The 20,350-nt window shown below is 49.2% G+C and overlaps 1 protein-coding gene across 1 annotated transcript in view; it reads left to right on the forward strand.

Annotated features, from left to right (window-relative positions):
* The window catches only part of col5a1 (procollagen, type V, alpha 1), a 70,058-nt gene that overhangs the window by 43,154 nt on the left and 6,554 nt on the right, over positions 1-20,350 (forward strand). Inside the window, exons 21-57 of the mRNA XM_084486815.1 lie at positions 121-174; positions 863-907; positions 2,172-2,225; positions 2,346-2,390; positions 2,740-2,793; positions 3,673-3,717; positions 3,909-3,962; positions 4,280-4,324; positions 4,834-4,887; positions 6,484-6,591; positions 7,203-7,256; positions 7,661-7,714; positions 8,268-8,312; positions 8,434-8,487; positions 8,632-8,676; positions 8,880-8,933; positions 9,065-9,118; positions 9,239-9,292; positions 10,318-10,425; positions 10,560-10,649; positions 11,575-11,628; positions 12,508-12,615; positions 12,709-12,816; positions 13,975-14,028; positions 14,180-14,233; positions 14,358-14,465; positions 14,610-14,663; positions 14,846-14,953; positions 16,713-16,766; positions 17,110-17,217; positions 17,367-17,420; positions 17,871-17,924; positions 19,109-19,162; positions 19,281-19,334; positions 19,446-19,553; positions 20,006-20,059; positions 20,164-20,217. Coding sequence (XP_084342941.1) covers positions 121-174; positions 863-907; positions 2,172-2,225; positions 2,346-2,390; positions 2,740-2,793; positions 3,673-3,717; positions 3,909-3,962; positions 4,280-4,324; positions 4,834-4,887; positions 6,484-6,591; positions 7,203-7,256; positions 7,661-7,714; positions 8,268-8,312; positions 8,434-8,487; positions 8,632-8,676; positions 8,880-8,933; positions 9,065-9,118; positions 9,239-9,292; positions 10,318-10,425; positions 10,560-10,649; positions 11,575-11,628; positions 12,508-12,615; positions 12,709-12,816; positions 13,975-14,028; positions 14,180-14,233; positions 14,358-14,465; positions 14,610-14,663; positions 14,846-14,953; positions 16,713-16,766; positions 17,110-17,217; positions 17,367-17,420; positions 17,871-17,924; positions 19,109-19,162; positions 19,281-19,334; positions 19,446-19,553; positions 20,006-20,059; positions 20,164-20,217 — 2,412 coding nt within the window. The remainder of the gene's footprint in view (positions 1-120; positions 175-862; positions 908-2,171; positions 2,226-2,345; positions 2,391-2,739; positions 2,794-3,672; positions 3,718-3,908; positions 3,963-4,279; positions 4,325-4,833; positions 4,888-6,483; positions 6,592-7,202; positions 7,257-7,660; positions 7,715-8,267; positions 8,313-8,433; positions 8,488-8,631; positions 8,677-8,879; positions 8,934-9,064; positions 9,119-9,238; positions 9,293-10,317; positions 10,426-10,559; positions 10,650-11,574; positions 11,629-12,507; positions 12,616-12,708; positions 12,817-13,974; positions 14,029-14,179; positions 14,234-14,357; positions 14,466-14,609; positions 14,664-14,845; positions 14,954-16,712; positions 16,767-17,109; positions 17,218-17,366; positions 17,421-17,870; positions 17,925-19,108; positions 19,163-19,280; positions 19,335-19,445; positions 19,554-20,005; positions 20,060-20,163; positions 20,218-20,350) is intronic.

The raw sequence follows: 20,350 nt of genomic DNA on the forward strand, positions 1-20,350 counted from the left end.
AGTTAAGGTCCTTCGTAGGCGTTTTCCTTGTCCAGCTTCATTACGCAGGATGCGTTTTGTATTCAGCGAATGCTTCCGATGGCCTTTCACAGCACAACCCGTTTTCTCTCCTTCTCCCAGGGACCCCGCGGTCTGTTGGGACCCAAGGGACCCCAAGGCCCCCCTGGACCACCTGTGAGTCCCCGCGCAATCTCATTTTAATCTCACACACGCGCACACATTGTTTCATTCATTCATTACTGTTCTGAATAGGGAGAGAACAAAGGTGTGGTCTCCTAACAACCTCTAATAAAACACAGGAAATCAGCACAAAACACCACAGGGATTCTGTGATCTGAGCTTTATGCACTGAAGGTCCGCATTGTGATGCTTTCTGTTGTATCAGCGGTATGTATGTCAATGCTTTACTGTTCATTTGGTTCTCGTCTTTACATTTGTGAAAGCAATCATGCAATGTGTTTGAAACTACTACCTGGGCTCAATATCGGGTGGAGAGAAACCACAGTAATCACTCAGTCATTCAGTCAACGCTCGGTTTGGATAGACCATCTGGTGTTGTCGTTTGCCCGATCGTCACTCATCTAGCAAGATAGCCACTAACCACCTCAGGGACGAGACCGTCTACCGCGCGAACCGCAAATGATCTCCACCTAACGTCGTGATGCCGTACTGAGAACCCCTCGCCGAACGCCGTATGCCGCGCTCGCTTCCAGAATCCCATTAAGCGCTTTACGATCGAGCGAGATCTAACGTCGTTCCAGTTCGTCCGAGACTCCTCCTCTGCTTGTACTACTTTGTGTTTCTCCTCATCGCTGCTGTTGGTGTTCTGTGTCTTTGTTGTCTGTGTCTCCCCGGCTTCTAGGGCGTCACCGGTATGGATGGCCACCCAGGACCCAAAGGAAACATTGTGAGTGGAGTTGGGAAATGACTTTGCAAAGTGTTGCAATGCAACACAAAACCGCGCGGCTCTCGCACAGCGGCTCTCGCACAGCGGCTCTCGATAAAACGGATGAATTGCACACTTCCCAATCTACCGCACGCACACACACACCCCCCCCAGACGCACTACCCGCAGGCAACCCCCCCCCCCCCCCGACACACACACACACACACACACAGATACACATACACACACGCACACACACAGACACACAGACAATCCCCCACAATCCCCCAAACACAAGGGGTGTACTTAGAGAGGGACATGCCGCCTAATGAAGAATAGAACGCCTGCCCTGAGACTCATTCCGGCAGTCGGCCGCTGCAGACCCGCCGCAGCACTGCACTCTCTCAGTCCGTCTGTGGGAGGGGGGGTGGGCCCGTAATGAGAGAACAGCAGCAGTGTGCGAGCTGCTGGGAGCGCGCCGCATAAGGACAGAACGGCTCGGGCCGCGTCCACCGCGAGAACGCGAGAACGCCACAAAACATATTGGACTGTCAATTATGTGACAGGCCGGGCGTTGTGAGTGTTGGCTTCAGCAGTTTCCTTCATTAAGGGGAGCGGAACGGTCCAGAGTGTTTGTGGTGGGAGTGGGGGGGCGGGCGGGCACGTGTGTGTGTGTGTGTGTGTGTGTGTGTGTGTCTGTGTGTGTGTGTGTGTGTGTGTGTGTGCATGCACGTATCCCTGCGTGTGTGTTTGCATGTGTGTGTGTGTGTTTGTGTGCACGTTTGTGTGGTGCTGATAGAGCAAAGTATAGCTACCCTTTGATTGAAAGAATGACCTTTGACCTTGGCCATGAGAGAAGCTCTCTGCCCTGATGTCTAGAGATCCGTTGATTTGAGGATCCATCCGTTACTACAATTATTGCTCTTTATAATAAAAAGAGTACTCTTTTTGACCACTTTCTACCTAAATTACACCCAGTATAATGATATTAAATCTGCAATATGTACGTTTTCATATTAGCGACCTCTAGTGGAGAGAGTTATAGCTACACCGTTTATTGCATGGTGTTGGGGTGGGGGGGACAAAAGTGGAGCAGAATAAAACCATACATAGAGAACAATATGGATATTGATGCATGGATTGATACGTGGATGGGCGTTTTTTTACCTTTCAGAATCGTTCTAGTTGAGGTATGCTTACGATGGAGTTAATAATGCAATTAGACTTAATAGCTGCAGTAGCAAAGTGACACAGTACAGGTTTAACTCTACTCCTCTCTCACCAGGGACCTCAAGGAGAACCCGGCCCCAACGGACAGCAAGGCAACCCCGGAGCTCAGGTCTGTACTCCCCGCACGCCGCTCTGCCCCCTCGTTTGTCTCTGATCAACCCTTCAATCCCCCCCCCCAGTCCGCCGCCAGGATCATCAATCAGTCGTTCACTGTCTCCTCTCCATACAGGGACTCGCAGGGCCCCAGGGAGCCATCGGGCCCCCAGGAGAGAAGGTGAGCGTCCATGATCCAATATCAAAATGCCTTCACTGAGAAAAAAGAAGGAAAGGTGTAATGTCATCATGAACTATTAGATTAAATTATAGATTTGATGATTGATTCAGGGACACCTTGAATTACATTGATTCACTTTCAAATTCTTATAATATATCGACATATATATATATATATATATATATATTTATATATAAATATGAACACATGTACACAATAGTTGCAGTATGGTTGCCAACAGGATGTTTTTCAAACAATATTTTTGCATTGCAACTTTTCTACAAAAAAACCTACAAAAAAATAAAGATAGATGTTTCTCTGAAATGTGTGCGTTCCTTCTTCCTCCCAGGGTCCTTTAGGAAAACCAGGTCTGCCAGGAATGCCCGGCGCCGATGGACCCCCGGTAAGTTTGACCCCTATGAAGAACTCAATGCGATTGTACAAGCCTGCCAAGCCGAACTGCATAAATTTGCACCTACACACACATGCACATAGCCACTGAAGGGCACACACACACACACGCACGCACGCACGCACGCACACACACACACACACACACACACACACACACACGCACCAACACACATACATACACACACACACACACACGCACAAACACACACACACCCTTGCTGATGACAGGTGAGCCGTAGATGGAAGGAGGTGCCATGATGTGAGACAGGCTGTGAATGATGACCTGGTGCTGAGGCCACATCATTCTGATTGCAGTAGTGATTCTATTGAGATCCCCTTGCTTGTGTATTCCATTGAGATATAAAGTTGAAAACTCTTAACTTAACTTACTTAACTTAACTTACTTAACTTATTAACGTATCTATGCCCATTCCTCCCTCCTCCTCATTCGTGTGTTTTATCATTTCAGTGGCAAAATATTTTAATCATCATCAGTCATGATTGCAATGATGTATTTCTCTCTTTTTACCCAAATCCTCTCTCTCTCTCTCTGCCTCTCTCTCTTTCTCTCTCTCTCTCTCTCTCTTTCTCTCTCCCAGTGAGTTTTAACAGCCTGCTAATAGCTTGCAGGGCGCCCATAATAGTGTTGCGGTTAATGACAAACCCTAAATGAGATGGAATTGTAAAAGGCTCTTCTTATTAAGCTCCTGTACCAGCGGCCTGGTCTTTTCCCTCTCTGTTTGAAACATCATCCGATTGTTTTACGAGGAGACGGGGCCCTTGGTAATGGCGGGCGTGCAGTGTGGTATTTATGATTGTAATTATCGGAGTATGAGATGTGATTATGTTCCCTCTTAATAATTCATAGGGTCACCCTGGGAAAGAAGGACCCAATGGAGAGAAGGGACACTTGGTGAGTTGTCGTGTTTGCAGTTCTCTCTGGATTCTTTCTTTTAGTACTTCAGAGATCCAATACGCTTTTATTTGTTTAGATATTTTTGTGTCACTTGTTCTATGCTGCATTTGCGTGCCTGAGAAACATCCCTCACTCCACATTTCTCTCTCTCTCTCTCTCTCTCTCTCTCTCTCTCTCTCTTTGTCTAGGGGCCATCCGGCCCTCAAGGGCCCATTGGTTATCCCGGGCCCCGCGGTGTGAAGGTGAGTTGATTCCCGGTCGACCACACACTCCCTCAACAGAAAGCCCTGATTGAGTATGATCAAATTTAAACCACAACTTGGAATCAAATAAAGATGAGATGGAAAAGTCGGTTGGCTGAGAGGTCCTCCTGTCAAAGAACAGGACAGAAAAGCCTTTTAGTGAAGGGTTCATCCTGCTTAAAGAGCATTGTCGAGGAATGATTGTAAGTTCAAATGGTCAACACGCGACGCAGAACATTAATCGTGCACTTCATATCATGCGATTAACTTGTGTATGTGTTTGTGTGTGTGTGTGTGTGTGTGTGTTTTCCTCACAGGGGGCTGACGGTGTTCGCGGCCTGAAGGGAGGCAAGGGAGAGAAGGTGAGGATGAGGGAGGGGGATGATTTGCACTTCAAGTTTTTTTGTCTTTGGTGCATAAGTGCAGGCAGCTTCAAGTGATGGATTACACCGCCGCTAATTAACGCGGGAAGAGGAAGGCAGCGACGGGGCTGGCTCCGGAGCGCGTTCGCGGCGATGATGGCGGTCGCGATGGCCCTGCCATTGTTGTAGCCCCTGACAGCCTTGATGATTGATGCCGGTCTAGAGACCGGAGATCAAGGGTTGCTTGGCAACAGGAAATCTCGAGACACATCATATCCTCCTCCTCGAATGCGAGTGTGTGTGTGCGTGTGTGTCTGCGCGTGTCTGCACATGTGTGTATGCGTGTGTGTGTGTGTGTGTGTGTGTGTGTGTGTGTGTGTGTGTGTGTGTGTGAAACTGAAGACAGATCATTTTTGAACATCTACTCCCTCATCTTTTTCCACTTCATTACACCCTCCACCTCCTCCCTCTCCCCTCTTGTCTCTTGTCTCTCTCTTCCTTGTTCGCAGGGCGAGGATGGATTCCCGGGCTTCAAGGGAGATATGGGTATCAAGGGTGACAGGGTAAGACCCCGTTAGTATTTCATTTGATGCTCTCTGGTCAAGCGCAACAGCCGGGCCTGTGCCCGGCCGGGAAATTGCGGGGAGAAAGCGGTGAATGCGCAGAGCTGTTTTGGCCATGATGGCTTCAAGTCACCAAACGTGGAATTGGATCAGCGTCCAAATCACAGAGAGAGTAATAGATCTGAGTGGAGCTAAATGACGGCAGCTCAATTCAATTGCATCTAACATAATCCACTCTAGTCGGAACCCGTCAAACACCTTCTCGCACTCATGGCCGTCACTCGTACTGCGGAACGGAGAGCAATACCCACACCACAACAACACGATGTTCACCTCCCACTGGCTCCAGGGTAAATGGGGACTGGAATGCATTTATACAGTGCACCTTGCAATATAGCCGAGCATTCTCCCATCCACACACACACACACATTCACACACCGACGTCATCCATGCATGGCAACAGCCAGCTCATCAGCAGCAGTTAGGGTGAGGCGTCTGGCTCAGTGACACCTTCGACAATCAGCTAGGAGGAGCCGGGGATCGATCTAGCAACCTTCACTAACCTTTACCACCGGTAAACCCGTTGTACCTCCTGAGCCACACGCCGCCCCTCCACTGCCGCGTACAGTATGAACCAATGACTTTGTGAATCCAAAGGCATTATCAAATCAAGAAAACACTTGAGACATCTTTTAACAGTGAAAAACAAGACCTCCACTACCTAACACACACCCCCCCCCCCCCCCCCCACGCCCCCACACCGAATCAATAAGCAGGCTGTGTGTGGATGGGTCGGGGTTTCTGTCTGTGAAACCCCGGGAGACATCTGTGGGGCGCTGGTTCCTCTGGAGGCGCATCAAACGCTGATGAAAGCCTGAGATTTGAAGAGCCTTCCTGAGCCGAGAGGAGACTCTCGGCGTGGAGCAGAATTGAAAATGCCCTGTTTTGCAACAGGCGGCGCGCTTGTGTGAAGTGTGTGCATGTGTACGGCGGTGCTGACTAGAGTCAAGTACAGTTTGTTTGATGTGCTTTTATGTGTACTTAAGGCTACATTGGTGTGTGTGTGTGTGTGTGTGTGTGTGTGCGTGTAGCTTTGTGTAGCTTTTGCACATCTCCGGGTCTCCATTACATTGACTGAGTGTCAGCACAACTTTGTATTCTGTCGTTTTAGCCTGCGACTCACTCTGTATGCAGTGTTAATACAGGGTATGTCTTGGGGGGTTGGGGGGGGGGGGGGGGTGGTGGGGGTGGGGGTACACACCAGGTGCCGGGGCTGTTATCTAGGACAGACACGGAACACAACATCATTTTCAAATCCATACATTGCCAAATGACTGCACGATTAATTATTAATATGACAGATTCAAAAACCTTTACGATGCGCTGCAATCCTGCATCTTTTCTAAGATTGAAACATGACATTGGATGCGTCACGTTATCTTTATTCATTGTTTTGTGCTTGGCTGTAGCCGTTGCTCCCCAGTCGGCCGCGTGGCGGCTGATCGGTCCTCCGTCTCGGTGCGTTTCACCTCAGCGTGCTCTTAGTGTGCCGCAGCAGCAGACCTCCGGTCAACGCTCCGCTGTTTACCCCACAGGGAGAGCTCGGGCCGGCCGGACCTCGCGGAGAAGACGGCCCTGAGGGCCCCAAGGGACGCTCGGGTCTGCCCGGAGATTCTGGGCCCCTAGGACCCAACGGTGAAAAGGTACGCCCCCCCGCGGACGGTCTCGTTAAAGGGGGATGGCTTGATACATGGAATACCTGTCCTTGATACAGCTGAATGTGCGCTAGTACAAATGATACGTCGTCATGGTGAGAAGATGGTGTGTTTGCGACCGCAGCAGCATTTCTCAAGTGGCATGTTCGCATAGGTTACAGTACATTTCCATTGATTCAGATTTTCCAATGCTACAACTCTCTCGTGTCCTCTCAATAAGGCAGAGTATTGGCAGCAAATATCCCTTGATGCGTTCTGATGTACAAGCCCCATGGACCCGTGCATTACATCAATACTACTCGTGTTGTACACACTGTATGTATGGCAGAGGAACTGAGAAAGCTTCAAATGTAATTCCTCCTGTGTGGGGTCGCTTTTAAAATCAGCTGGAAGTGGGTCAAGCCCTCTCCCATTCTGCACTGGACATGTGATTAGTGTATCACAGACAGCATAACCAGTGCCATACCGATTGCACCAGCAAAGCAATTACAATGAAATATTGGACGATCCCTTTACTACTAGAGAGGGAGGACCTACGGGGAGAGAACGAACATGATTGATGCAGTGTGATAATACAATGTGTTTTATCTGGTCCACAGGGTAAACTCGGAGTACCTGGTCTTCCAGGTTATCCAGGCAGACAAGGACCAAAGGTACCGACCAATCTGTTCTCCCTCAATAACATTTCTGCAGTGATATATCGCACCGTGTAGTTAAATACAATCTATTTTGTAACGATGTAACGAACGAAGATTGTAGATATGGAAGTTTTGTTAATATTTTATTCTTCAAGCTCGATTAGATAGATAGATTCAGTTCATTATTTGTTTATTTTTGTCCACCTCTAGGACTATGGGACAGTTCATATGTCTCATGATGGACTAGAAGATTTATGTATAATTATTAGGTTAGCCTGTTAGCCTCTGAGCATCTCACATTGACCATGAGCTGCTGCTTCTTGTCCCTCAGACGGCTCTGGTCTCGCCGTCATCTAGAAGTTGTATGAGGCTGAAAACAAAATGGAGGCTGTGACAGTTTGTTTGTTTGTGTCCAACAGGGGTCTCAGGGATTCCAAGGCTTCCCCGGAGCCAACGGAGAGAAGGGAACCAGGGTACGTAGCGGAAAGGATCAGCCTGTTTCTCTGTAGTTTTGCTGTGGAAGATGGATGGTGTAGGGTCTCTGTTAGACACAGACAAAATCGTTGGATCTGTTTGTAAGGTAGCGATGAATCCAGTTACCGACCAAGGATTAAATGTTTGCATTTCTTTCATTTGACTAACTTCACTTTAAGTCTAAGACGCCGTCGTATCCCGACGGTTGATCCCTTTGTGGTGTTTTTGAGTAATGAAAGCAAGGAATGGATTGTTAAGCTGCTTCTAAGCACCATGGATTAGGACCGATAGTGGAGCAAGGCTTACAAAAATCATTAATGTGACTAACAAAACAACTAAAGTGTGGACTACCCAGACACCAGACAAAGATAAAGGATTGTTGCTATGTTCTTTATGCCCCTTAACTTTATTCATGCTCCTATGCATATCCAAGTGGCGTTCTCCTTCTGTTTGAAGGGTAGTGTGTTTCCCCCTGTGTCTGGGACTCCTGCCTCATTGTATAGCGTGGCAGACCATGGCAGCGATTCAAGTGTATATTGTTGTCGTCCGCAGGGAACCGCTGGGAAATCTGGCCCCAGAGGACAGAGGGGCCCCACCGTAAGTTACCCGCCACGTCGCAACACAAGGGCCTTATCCAGGTTTCCATGGCAACCGGGCATCAGAACTCATTTCGACGCGGAACTAAAACGTAACACCTCCCATTTTTGTTCCTGCGTAGGGGCCGCGTGGAGAGAGAGGGCCCAGGGGACCCACCGGGAAGGCTGGACCCAAGGTAGGACGCCGCTGCGGCCCTGGCCCCCCAGCGTCATTTCAATCTCCGTATCGGACTGCAGGAAATGAGGCCATGAGTCTCATCGGCTGAGGACTTGTTTCACCCGCGTTGTTTAACTGTTCATTTGGTTGTTTCTTCCCTCAGGGAAACTCTGGAAGTGATGGACCTCCAGGACCTCTGGGAGAGAGGGTGAGCAGCTTTTATTAATGTGTTATCATTCATTTACCCCTCAGCTGATTCATCTCTTCCACTCACCATCATCCAATACTCCTTTCACAGTAGCTAGTGATCCAATAATTGAAGTATCCATCATTACCACTCCAGCAAGGGTGATTTAGTGTTAATAATTCATGCAAATACTAATCCATCCTGTCATCTGTTCATTATTTCAGGGTCTCCCAGGACCTCAAGGACCAACTGGATTCCCCGGACCAAAGGGCCCCCCTGTGAGAATAACTTCTATCAAACAGACCGGTCACGGTGGCTGTGCTGTACAGTCTTATAAGTGCATCCGTTCAGCCTACACACCTCTGTGTGTCCACCTCATTCTGACCAAACGTCTCTTTGTTTCTGCCAGGGCCCAGCTGGAAAGGACGGGCTGCCCGGTCACCCTGGGCAGAGAGGAGAGACTGTGAGTACAAACACTTGTCAGACTTCAATTAAAAAAATATATTAACACCGCACGACTCAGTTTGAAACCGTGCAAGGCCTCGTCCTACCGTCTCAATCCACCCTTGTGTTTCATCCACAGGGCTTCCAAGGCAAGACCGGCCCCCCAGGGCCCCCCGGCGTGGTTGGCCCCCAGGTAACCAATCAAACCAATCGCTCAGAACCACCACCGCCTCCGCCGCCGCCGCCGCCACAACCCGGGCGTGGTGCTGTTTGTTTCCCCCAATGTCACGGTCCGCTCCTCCTGCTCATTGATCCACGAGGCAGCGGGCGGAGCCGCCCCCCCCCCCCCCCGACGTTTGTTTTGAACACACGGCGCGGCGCACCCGCAGCATAGCTGATTTTATTGATGTTTTATCGTCGTTTCATTGTGTGCGGTCGTAGAAATGCGCGCTGGATAAACACTCATTTGTATTCCTCTCGATAATCAACGTGAGAGCCGCTAAGAACACAATGTTGTCTTCAACATAAATTGCGGTAATGTGTGTATGCAGACGGCGCTGCCGACGTTGTTAAGTATCAAACTGCGGTATATATGGTTGTCCTATCCCAATACTAAGTGTGTGTGTGTGTGTGAGTTTATGTTTACCATCAGTCTTATCCCGTGCGGCCTGACTTGTAAAGCGATGGCGTTTTTGTTTTTCCCGTTGATATTTACAAGGGTGCATCTATTATAAATGCACCCCAGCTATTTCTCCCATTTGTGCCATTAGCACTTTGCTAACCATTGGCACTTTGTTAATGGTTAATCGAGAACATTGATGGTGAAACGCGGCTGTAAGCAGCCAGCATGACTAGCTGGCCTCCCACGCACGGGCACACACACACACACACACACACACACACACACACACACACGCACACACCCACACACACCCAACACCTAGCCTACCGTTCCTCTGCTGTATAATATTGAGACATTCATCTACCATGTAGAGAAATGTTCCTTTTTATTTCATCACAAGTCGTGCTCTACAATCTGCCCACACTTTCCCTCCCTTCGCTTTATTATCATGATTAGCGATTGGACATTGATGAGTATTTATTATTAACGATTCTTATTCATGTTTTGTTTGATGCTTTAGCTGAGAATGTACTGAGGATTTGTTGTCATTCTTTGTGTTGTTGTTGACTCATTCCACCGTTTCTCTCCATCTTTAGGGCCCGACAGGTGAGACCGGACCAATGGGAGACCGCGGCCACCCCGGACCCCCAGGCCCACCTGGAGAGCAGGGTCTGCCCGGAGCAGCTGGCAAAGAAGGAGCAAAGGTGCGTAGAACGTCAGAGAGTTTACCGGAGCACTATACAGCTCATTCTGAAGGACAGGAATACGTGTGGTTGACTGTGGTGTACCAGCAGCAGGCGTCTTGCAGCATTGAACGTGACGCGGTTCTGCTCCACAGGGGGATCCAGGTCCCGCCGGCCCCTCTGGTAAAGACGGCCCCCCGGGTCTCCGAGGGTTCTCTGGAGACAGGGGTCTCCCCGGTCCCGTGGTGAGTACCCCTCTCTCTGCTCCGACAGGTCAGCCTCGCTCATGAAGTGGTCTGAAGCGGTCCGCGAGCTCTGTCCTATCCAGAGGAGGCTCACAGGTCAACAGGAAGTGAATACTTTCTGGTCAGCGTTTACATGCAAAAAAGAAAAGATGAATCCAAGCTGAATTGGACACTGTACGTGACGGGGATCGAAAGGGTTACGTTTACGTTATGTCGTATTGCGCTAAGGACACTGCGCTATAGGTATCATCTTGATTGATAGATTATCTTGAAGCCCACCTCAAGACGCATCAGAAGCCCTGCATTGATCGGATGAAAACAGGGGTTTCCACTGCGCTTCTCTCAGTGTCCGTCCAGCTCCCTCTTGGCTGGACACTCATTATCTCACCACTCATTTTTTAGCTCCTGACATGACACCCCCCTCCGCTTCAGTCATTAACATTTCCCCAGACCTTTGCTCACTCTTTGATCTCCTCAGGACCGCAGGACTCAAGAACCTCCTGCTCAATCATAAACGTCCCCTCGAGTAATAACTCAGTGGGAAATGATATGACAAAGGCTACTTCAGCGATGGTCGGGTCTCAAGGCCTCTGTCCCCTGCTCTTAACCACTAAACAGCCAGCATTCATCTCAAAGGCCTCTCTGAAATGGTTTTGAAATAGGGTCAAATTCACTGTATTTCTATAGAAAGTGGTATTTCACTAGAAGTTGAGTTGTACTTGTGCACACTATACAATCCAACTGACAATTGTAACGTATAGGTGTTGGTAGAGGTATTAATAATAGTTGTAACAACAGCAAATCCCGCTTGTACTGTAGCCAAGTTGCCAGTGTGTAATGCATTTGTTTTTCTCTCTCTCTCCCTTTCTCTCTCTTTCTATGACTCTCTCTCTCTCTCTCTCTCTCTCTCTGTCTCTCCCTGAAGGGTGCTCATGGCTTGAAAGGCAGTGAAGGACCACCTGGACCACCTGGCCCTGCTGTGAGTACCCCCCACAGAACCTCCATCAATCCACAATCAATCGCCTCCTCTTCCCTTCAACTCCTCACCTCTCCTCCCATCCTCTCCTCTCTCCTCCTCCCCTCTCCCATCCCCTCCTCTCCTCCCATCCCCTCCTCTCCTCCCATCCTCTCCTCTCTCCTCCTCCCCTCTCCCATCCCCTCCTCTCCTCCCGTCCCCTCCTCTCCTCCCATCCCCTCCTCTCCTCCCATCCTCACCTCTCCTCTCTTCCTCTTTTCCCTTATTTTCTTCTCTCCTCTTCTCCACTCTCCCCCCCCCCTCCTCTCCTCCTCTCCTCCCCTCCACTCAGTCTCTTCAATCTCATCTTCTCACTCCTTTTCTCACCTCCCATTGCCTTCCCACGACTGGTGTACCCGGCATGTTTCCCACCACCACCACCACCTACACCACCAGGGCTGTTACATAACATGATAATATGCACCGTGAGCTTACATAACACCGACTGGATCCATTTAGGTCTGTACATTTAGCTCGCATTACGTAACCCTATGAAGTCATTATCACCTTAGATTACCTTGGATTGCATTGCATTGCATTCCATTGCATGGCATTACTTCTCATTATGTTACATTGAGTTACGTTACATCACATCACATTATGCAATAGCAATAGCAATATCAGTTGCATAATCACATGACATAACATGAAACCACATTGCATCCCACTATGGGTCATCACGTCACATTCTATTATTATCTTTTATTAATATTATTATTATTACCACATTATTATCATGTTGCATCATATCCCATTATGTTTCATCCCATCCCATTCTATAACACATTACGTACATCAAATCCCATGACCTTAACATCCCATTAACACCTGTTGCTCCGTTAGGGTTCTCCTGGTGAGCGTGGCCCCGCCGGCCCTGCTGGACCCCCAGGCCCCACCGGGCGACCCGGACACCAGGGACCCCCAGGGCCCTCTGGAGAGAAGGGTGGACCGGTAAGGACCCCTCTGGTTGATGACCTGTGCATTGTGTCGGGTGGTGTTTGTGCGTGCGTGTCTACATGCTGTCGTCTCCACCTCTTGTTCCAGGGAGAGAAAGGCCCTCAAGGGCCCGCTGGTAGAGATGGTATCCAGGGCCCCGTGGGTCTGCCCGGTCCCGGAGGACCGCCCGGACCCCCAGGCGAGGATGGAGACAAGGTGGGTGGACACTGGCCTTTGACCTTGTTTCTAATCACAAGCTAACTAGTCCCCTCCCCCAAGATGGCCGCCAGGGGATTTAGACCTGCCTAATGTAGCACGCCAAAGACACACTTAATTACACACTTAGTAACACACTTAATAAAGATATCATACTTAAATATATCTAGTCTATCTAATGTCTGATTCTTCTCTATCCGCTCTAAGAGGCTTTGAGAAAGAGAGTGCCCTGATTAGCTTAGAATCGAAAGGGTAAATGCGTTTGTGAATCCGTTAAGTGAAATGTGTTTAACACCATTCCAATGAGAGGTGTGGGCCGTAGCTGCAGTGAATAAAAAAGAGCTTATCCAGAGAGCAGGGAAAACTATTCACAACACCCCGCCCTTTCTGGAACATTTACAGGGAGATTGACTTCAAGGATAGCTTTGAAGGATAAGGACAACTCAAACAATATTTCATTTGTGACATTCCCCGTTTCCGCAATGTCCTTAGCATACCCCCTGCAGCGACACGGAATAGTGGGAGCGTCTTTGCCCTGAAAAACATGTCTACATCCGATAAGATGGCATTCTACACATCCCAATGCACTCTCATTAACAGTCATATCCACGCAGAGAGCTTCACACCTCCACAGCCTCTGCTAACTGGCTTTTTATTAGTGTGTCTGCCCAGGCAATACCTATTGCACGCCTCCTCCTCTTCCTCCTCCTCCTCTACCTCCTCCCAGGTTCAGTTTGGCTGAACACAATCAGGCTGCTCTCCGCAATTTCATCCAGGTGGAAATTTGCAAGGATGAGTGAGGATGCAGAATTGTCATAATGCGTAGCAGGTCGGCGGAAACAAGGCAGAGCGTGATAAAATATGTCCCGTCAATCATTGTTTTTCGGGAGGATGACAACTCAAATGATTCGACAGATGTCACTTACACACGACGCCAGTCATCCCTGTGACAAACACGCACACAACGGGACGCCGGGTCGCGTATATATTTGCGGACACTGCACCGGCGGCGACTATAGCCGTCCGTAGCGCCTTTAGCGTGATAGATCCTGTTACGTAAGGCAAGAGCGGTCTATGAGTCACGCTGACGTGCTGTCAGTTTGCGCCGTGTGAGTGGGAGTGCTTCCGTTTGACACTTATGTCTGTTTGATTCACCAGGGAGAGCTCGGGGAGCCCGGCCAGAAGGGAGGCAAGGGAGACAAAGGGGAACACGTGAGTAACTCTCCATCATCACCGCGCCACGGGTTCGTAGAACATTCATGGCCTTTTAAGTCACCATTCAAAAATGGCTGTGTCCTTTACATGCAGTCAGTTGATCCCATCCTTGATTGAATAATGACTGTGTTCTCTCGGTGGATTTCAGGGTCCCCCAGGCCCTACAGGACCCCAAGGACCCGTCGGAGCCCCCGGTCCTGCTGTAAGTGCTTACATTGTGTTGGGACACGCTGTCATGTGTCTGGTGTTTCTTGTCGAGGTCAGGCCCTAGTGTGGGATGCGGGTCCCCGTCTCACCGTGTCTGTGACCCCACTGCTGTCGTCCAGGGTGCGGACGGAGAGCCAGGTCCCAGAGGCCAGCAGGGGCTCTTCGGACAGAAGGGAGACGAAGGGTCCCGAGGATTCCCCGGACCCCCCGGCCCAGTCGGACTGCAGGTGAGGACGTGGACGGGCACAACACAACACAACACAGACCAACACAACACAACACAACACAACACAACACAGACCAAACTAAACTGGGATTTAGATTCAGTTTGATTCAGTGGTCCCTTAACACTCGTTCTTTCTTTACTTCAGGGCTTGCCCGGACCCCCAGGCGAGAAAGGAGAAACGGGAGATGTCGGACAGATGGTAAGACCCCGAGGAAGCATCGCCATGAGCATGCACAACAGTTTAGATCTTATCGATCTCATCAATGTAGTGATTCATCCCCTGATTTCAGTTGAATTGTGCTTGGGACGCAATCTGTTGACGAGCAGCCTATAACAGCATTCACACATAGGAGTAACTCTGGTTTTCTTTCTGTCTTGTAGGGACCCCCAGGACCTCCTGGCCCCAGAGGCCCATCAGGGCCCTCAGGAGCCGATGGCCCTCAAGGCCCCCCCGGTGGCATTGGAAACCCTGGTGCTGTGGGAGAGAAGGTACGAAAACACACATTTCACACGTTATTACCATCACTTCATGTGTGGATAAACTCTTGTAAGTGAAGCATTTCTGTTTGGCACTGTCTTTAAGTTATCCTTGTTGAAATTAATCGTCCATAAAGCGTGCAAACGTGTGATAGGAGACAGTTTTCATCGACGTTCAATTACACGGGTGCCACCGTTATCAGTTAAGAGAACGTATTTGACAGCCATTTTGGCGAACCCCCGTCTTAATTGTCAGTTACCGTCAGCGATGAATGGAACAATCCTCCTCTTTGCAAAGCATCTGAGGGGCGTTAATATTTGATAGGGTAACCCATATGATTCTCCACTTTAGACGGGACGGGATCATTCTCGGGGTACGCAGAGTGACAGATGCTCAGCTGTCTGGGTGTAGCAGCCTCCTGCGCGCCAGCAGCGTGCTGTGTCTGGGCTCTGTGTGTGCAGCGTCTGAGGCACTGAATGAATACTCAAAAGGCATGGTGTTCAAGATGCTCGTGAATCTATTATTAAGTATGTGTCTTTTAAAACGTCCCCACAGCGCGGTTTGTCCTCAGGCGTCATCATTACACGTCAGCCTCGTGCCTTGCCAGGGTGTATTAGCAGTGATCGTCAGCCGTCCGTGTGACAGTGTTGTGACACGATTTAAAAAAAAAACGTTGAATCTCACGTCTCCGTAGAATCACCTTGGGGTGAATCGCCTCACCTGAGGACGGCCTCGGTCAAACGCTGTGTGTGGACGGAAGCACACAGTCTATGGGCAAAGGCTTCTGCTGTCGCCATGTCTCCTAGAGTGTGCCCTAGACCACCGGCCTGCAGCCCGGTGACCCTGCCGCCCAGGCCCTCCCTCTGCTGGGGTTGGATACACACAACTGGGTCCCTGCTGCCAACAGTGCGGTCTGGTTTTGGATGGGGCGTTGAGTGAACACTAGACAGACTCGTGTTTTGTCTTCTTGAAGGGACAACGCTCCGTAACAAGCTGTCCCAGATCCCCTTTAATACAGACAGATTAGTGGTGCTGTTACCAAGGCAGGGCCAACTGTCGCGGGCGCCGTAACCAAAACAAAAAGGCGGTGTCGGGATCGGGGCCAGGCACTAATCGAGACTATCGGTAGGCATCTCGATTACGGACGCTTTCTAGATATTGTTATCAACAGCACAGCTAAGCTCGTGGGGGGGGGGGGGGGGGTTGGGCTGGAGCAGGAGGAAGTGTTTGGGGGAGGATGTGGTTGGAGCTGTCTCCGAGGCGAGACGTGTTAATACGTTCTGCCAGAAGCAGAGGCCGACCCCCCCCCCCCCCGTCGTCGTCATCCCAGCGGCAGCGCGCCCGGCTGACTGACAGTGAGTAATGGCGGCGCGAGGTGTGAGGCCAACTAAACCGCTCCCGTGTCCGAGGGAACAGGGGGTAAAGTGTGGGGGGGGGGGGGGGGGAGGGGGGGGGGGGGGGGGGGGGGGGGGGCGCGGGGGGGGGCGGCGAGGGGGGGGGGGGCGGGAAATGAGTGCAGTGGGTTTGGTGGGGAGACGACGGGTCAGCGCCCCGTTCCGCTCACTGTACCCCCCGGCAGCCGTGATGGATTGATATCCTTCCTGCCAGCCTTTCTGTTTCTACCCCCCCCCGCCGCCGCCCCCCCCGCCGCCGCCCCGGGGTGTCCAAGGGCGTTGTGCGTTCCAAGTGTTGGGAGGCGTTGTGTTGCTGAGCGGTGCATGTGAAGACACTCAGCCCCCCCCCCCCCCCACCGTGTGTCTGTCCTCACAGGGAGACTCTGGAGAGACGGGGACCCCCGGTCTGCAGGGAGAAGTGGGCCCGCCGGTGAGTGACGTCCTCTTATACTAAACCTCCTTACTGTCACCGTCTCCTCAGAGCGAGTGAATGGTATCTTATGTTCAGTATTGTTATTATCGTCTGGATATTGAAGCTGCTGAAGAGGTAAGAGGTCGTTTGGTAAAGGTAAAGGTAAATCATGGTGCTGTTTGAGTGAATACTTTGATCATATTAACCAGAATAATTATTTTATAATATAAATCCTAATTCTAGAGTTATACTAGAGTTTAGACTTCCTGTATGTTCAGCCGTCTTCTGTGAGAGACGTCTTTCTGAGGTCGTGTTCACCAGCTCATTAGGCAGCGCTAATTAAAACATTGATCACCACCAGGGTCCCAGAGGAGAGCGCGGAGAGAAGGGAGAAGGTGGCCCCGCCGGCACAGCCGGACCCCCTGGTCCCAAGGGACCCCCCGGAGATGACGGTCCCAAAGGCAGCCCTGTATGTCGCCCTCCGTCCTCATCCTCCTGTCCTTCGCAGTTCATGTAGCTCTGAAATAAGTGCTGCGGATTCTTCTCAATAACATACAGGATGTGTGTTTAGAGTCGCTGCGGGGAAATGTCTTTAACACACTGTTCCTTCTCTTTAAGGGTCCTAGTGGCTTCCCTGGTGATCCGGGACCACCTGGAGAGACCGGTCCTGCTGTAAGTAAACGCATTGTGTTAATAATGAGGTGAGACGTGTGGATGAGGGAGCAGACTCCCGACAGCGCGGGAGACATGTTTAAACCTTACATCGAACAGCTCTTTAAAATTCTAAACGCATACATATCCAAAAACTCATCACGCCGGTTTAATTTGCACTCGTGGTTTGGCTCTCACTACGTGTTGGTATGCACGTCTGTACACATCTCTGTAATCTCCAAGGATGTTGAACGGTGTAATTAGAAAAGAGCGCCGTAATGAAACAGGCTTCATTACCTCGTGGAGTTTTAATGAAGTATTAATGAAATAAATCTCATGGGAATTGGAATTTGGACATGAATGACGTGCTGGCTGTCGGTCAATAAGATGTACTTTGTGCTTTTCGTACCATTAAGCCCTTAAGCCCGTTTGGTTTTTGTTGTTAACAAACGCGTGTTCTTGTGTTTCCAGGGTTTAGACGGGCCCGCGGGTGACAAGGGAGACGACGGAGAGGCTGGTCAACCTGTGAGTATTCATCCGACCAACACAGGAACCCACAAATACCTAAACAGTCTCTTTACTACCCATCTGCACCTCAACTCTACTCCTACTCCCCCTCCTTCTCTCCCTGCTTCTACTAACACTCCTACTTATAGTACTACTGGTTCTACCATTCCTACTTCTACTAGTACTACTAGTACTACTACTACTAACACTACTACTCCTACTTATAGTACTACTGGTTCTACCATTCCTACTTCTACTAGTACTACTAGTACTACTACTACTAACACTACTACTCCTACTTATAGTACTACTGGTACTACCATTCCTACTTCTACTAGTACTAGTACTACTACTTCTACTACTCCTACGTATAGTACTACTGGTACTACCATGTATACTCCTCCTACTACTACTACTAGTAATACTACTTCTACTACTACTACTCATATTAATAATAGTATTATTACTACTACTACTAACAATAATACAATATATATAAAAATAATACAATCAAAACAATAATAATAGCATTACCACTACTACTACTACTCCTGCCACTAATAATAATAATTCTGCTGCTACTGCTACTACTACTGCTACTACTACTGCTACTATTACTACTAGCACTAGTGTTGCACTAGTGTTATAGTAATAGTGTTAGAATATAGTGTTGTAGTAATAGTGTTAGAATATAGTGTTATAGTAATAGTGTTAGAATATAGTGTTGTAGTAATAGTGTTAGAATATAGTGTTATAGTAATAGTGTTAGAATATAGTGTTGTAGTAATAGTGTTAGAATGTAGTGTTGTAGTAATAGTGTTAGAATGTAGTGTTGTAGTAATAATGTTAGAATGTAGTGTTGTAGTAATAGTGTTAGAATATAGTGTTGTAGTAATAGTGTTAGAATATAGTGTTGTAGTAATAGTGTTAGAATGTAGTGTTGTAGTAATAGTGTTAGAATATAGTGTTGTAGTAATAGTGTTACAATATAGTGTTGTAGTAATAGTGTTACAATATAGTGTTGTAGTAATAGTGTTACAATATATTGTTGTAGTAATAGTGTTAGAATATAGTGTTGTAGTAATAGTGTTACAATATATTGTTGTAGTAATAGTGTTAGAATATAGTGTTGTAGTAATAGTGTTAGAATGTACTGTTGTTTATATATTGTTGTTCTATAATGTGTTTTACTTTACCACTAGGGTTCGCCTGGACCTACTGGAGAATCTGGACCCTCCGGTCCACCAGGAAAGAGAGTAAGTGTGGATTTTTCGATCATTCCAACTAATTATTTCCTGGGTGTGTGTGTGTGTGTGTGTGTATGTGTGTGTGTGCGTATTGACCTTTCTGCCTTGTCTCCTTCTCCACAACCAGGGGCCCCACGGTGTAGCTGGCCCTGAAGGAAGGCAGGGGGAGAAGGGAGCCAAGGTATGCATCGACCAGACCTCACTGTCTGTGTTCCGTGAGCACTACCTCCATGCCGCTCTCTGTTGAGCAGTGTGGAGCCGGCCGCTGATCCCTCCGTCTCCGTCTCCACAGGGCGAGTCCGGTCTGGAAGGTCCCCAAGGAAAGACCGGTCCGGTCGGAGCTCAGGGGTCCCCTGGCAAGCCCGGTTCCGAGGGTCTGCGCGGCATCCCTGGTCCAGTTGTACGTTTGCCGTTTGATAAAGCGCGTTGACTGAGGGTTAGGGTTAGTCCTGTGGGAGCGTGTCAAGGGACTAACGGCCCTGTGCTTAGTTGAGTTGATCAGGATCCCCAGGAGCCATTACACCAGGCAACAGCTACTCGTCCTGGAGGTCCACGTTTAGCAAGAGAAACATACGATAAACCAACAGTACATGATGAACAGGATAAAGAAGAAAAGAGAACAGATAACAAAAGACAAAAAAGAAGCAAAGAAAGAACAACAACAATGTACAATTATCAAATCATAGAGAGGGAAAAGAAATACATCACACATAGGTACAATTGGGAAGCAGCAAGTATGATGTTTCATAGCAACCATTCCGATGACGTCACGTATTCGTCACACAATGACCTATATTGACGCGGCTGTCTGTGTGTGACCATGTGTGACGTGTGACGTGTGTTTCTGTACAGGGAGAGCAAGGATTCCCTGGATCCCCCGGACCCGACGGGCCCTCCGGACCTATGGTAAACAAAATGCCGGCCGATTCTGAATCCGAGGTAGCGTCTCTCCTCCGCCCCTCTGTCCTCGACTCCTCTGTCCTAACGCTTGTCTCTGTTCCCCGGTGCAGGGTCCCCCTGGGCTGCCCGGACTCAAAGGAGACTCGGGTATCAAAGGAGAGAAGGTACGACGCTGCCGTCGCTTGTTTATTATTCTTTTAAGTCCCCCTTCTGACGGCGTTCCACTCCGACACGCTGGGATAAATCAATAACAATACATAATTAATGTGATGATTCGGCTGGTTGTTCGCGCCACTG

This window comes from Micromesistius poutassou, assembly GCF_964030765.1.
Source record: "Micromesistius poutassou genome assembly, chromosome: 22".
NCBI classification, from domain to species: domain Eukaryota; kingdom Metazoa; phylum Chordata; class Actinopteri; order Gadiformes; family Gadidae; genus Micromesistius; species Micromesistius poutassou.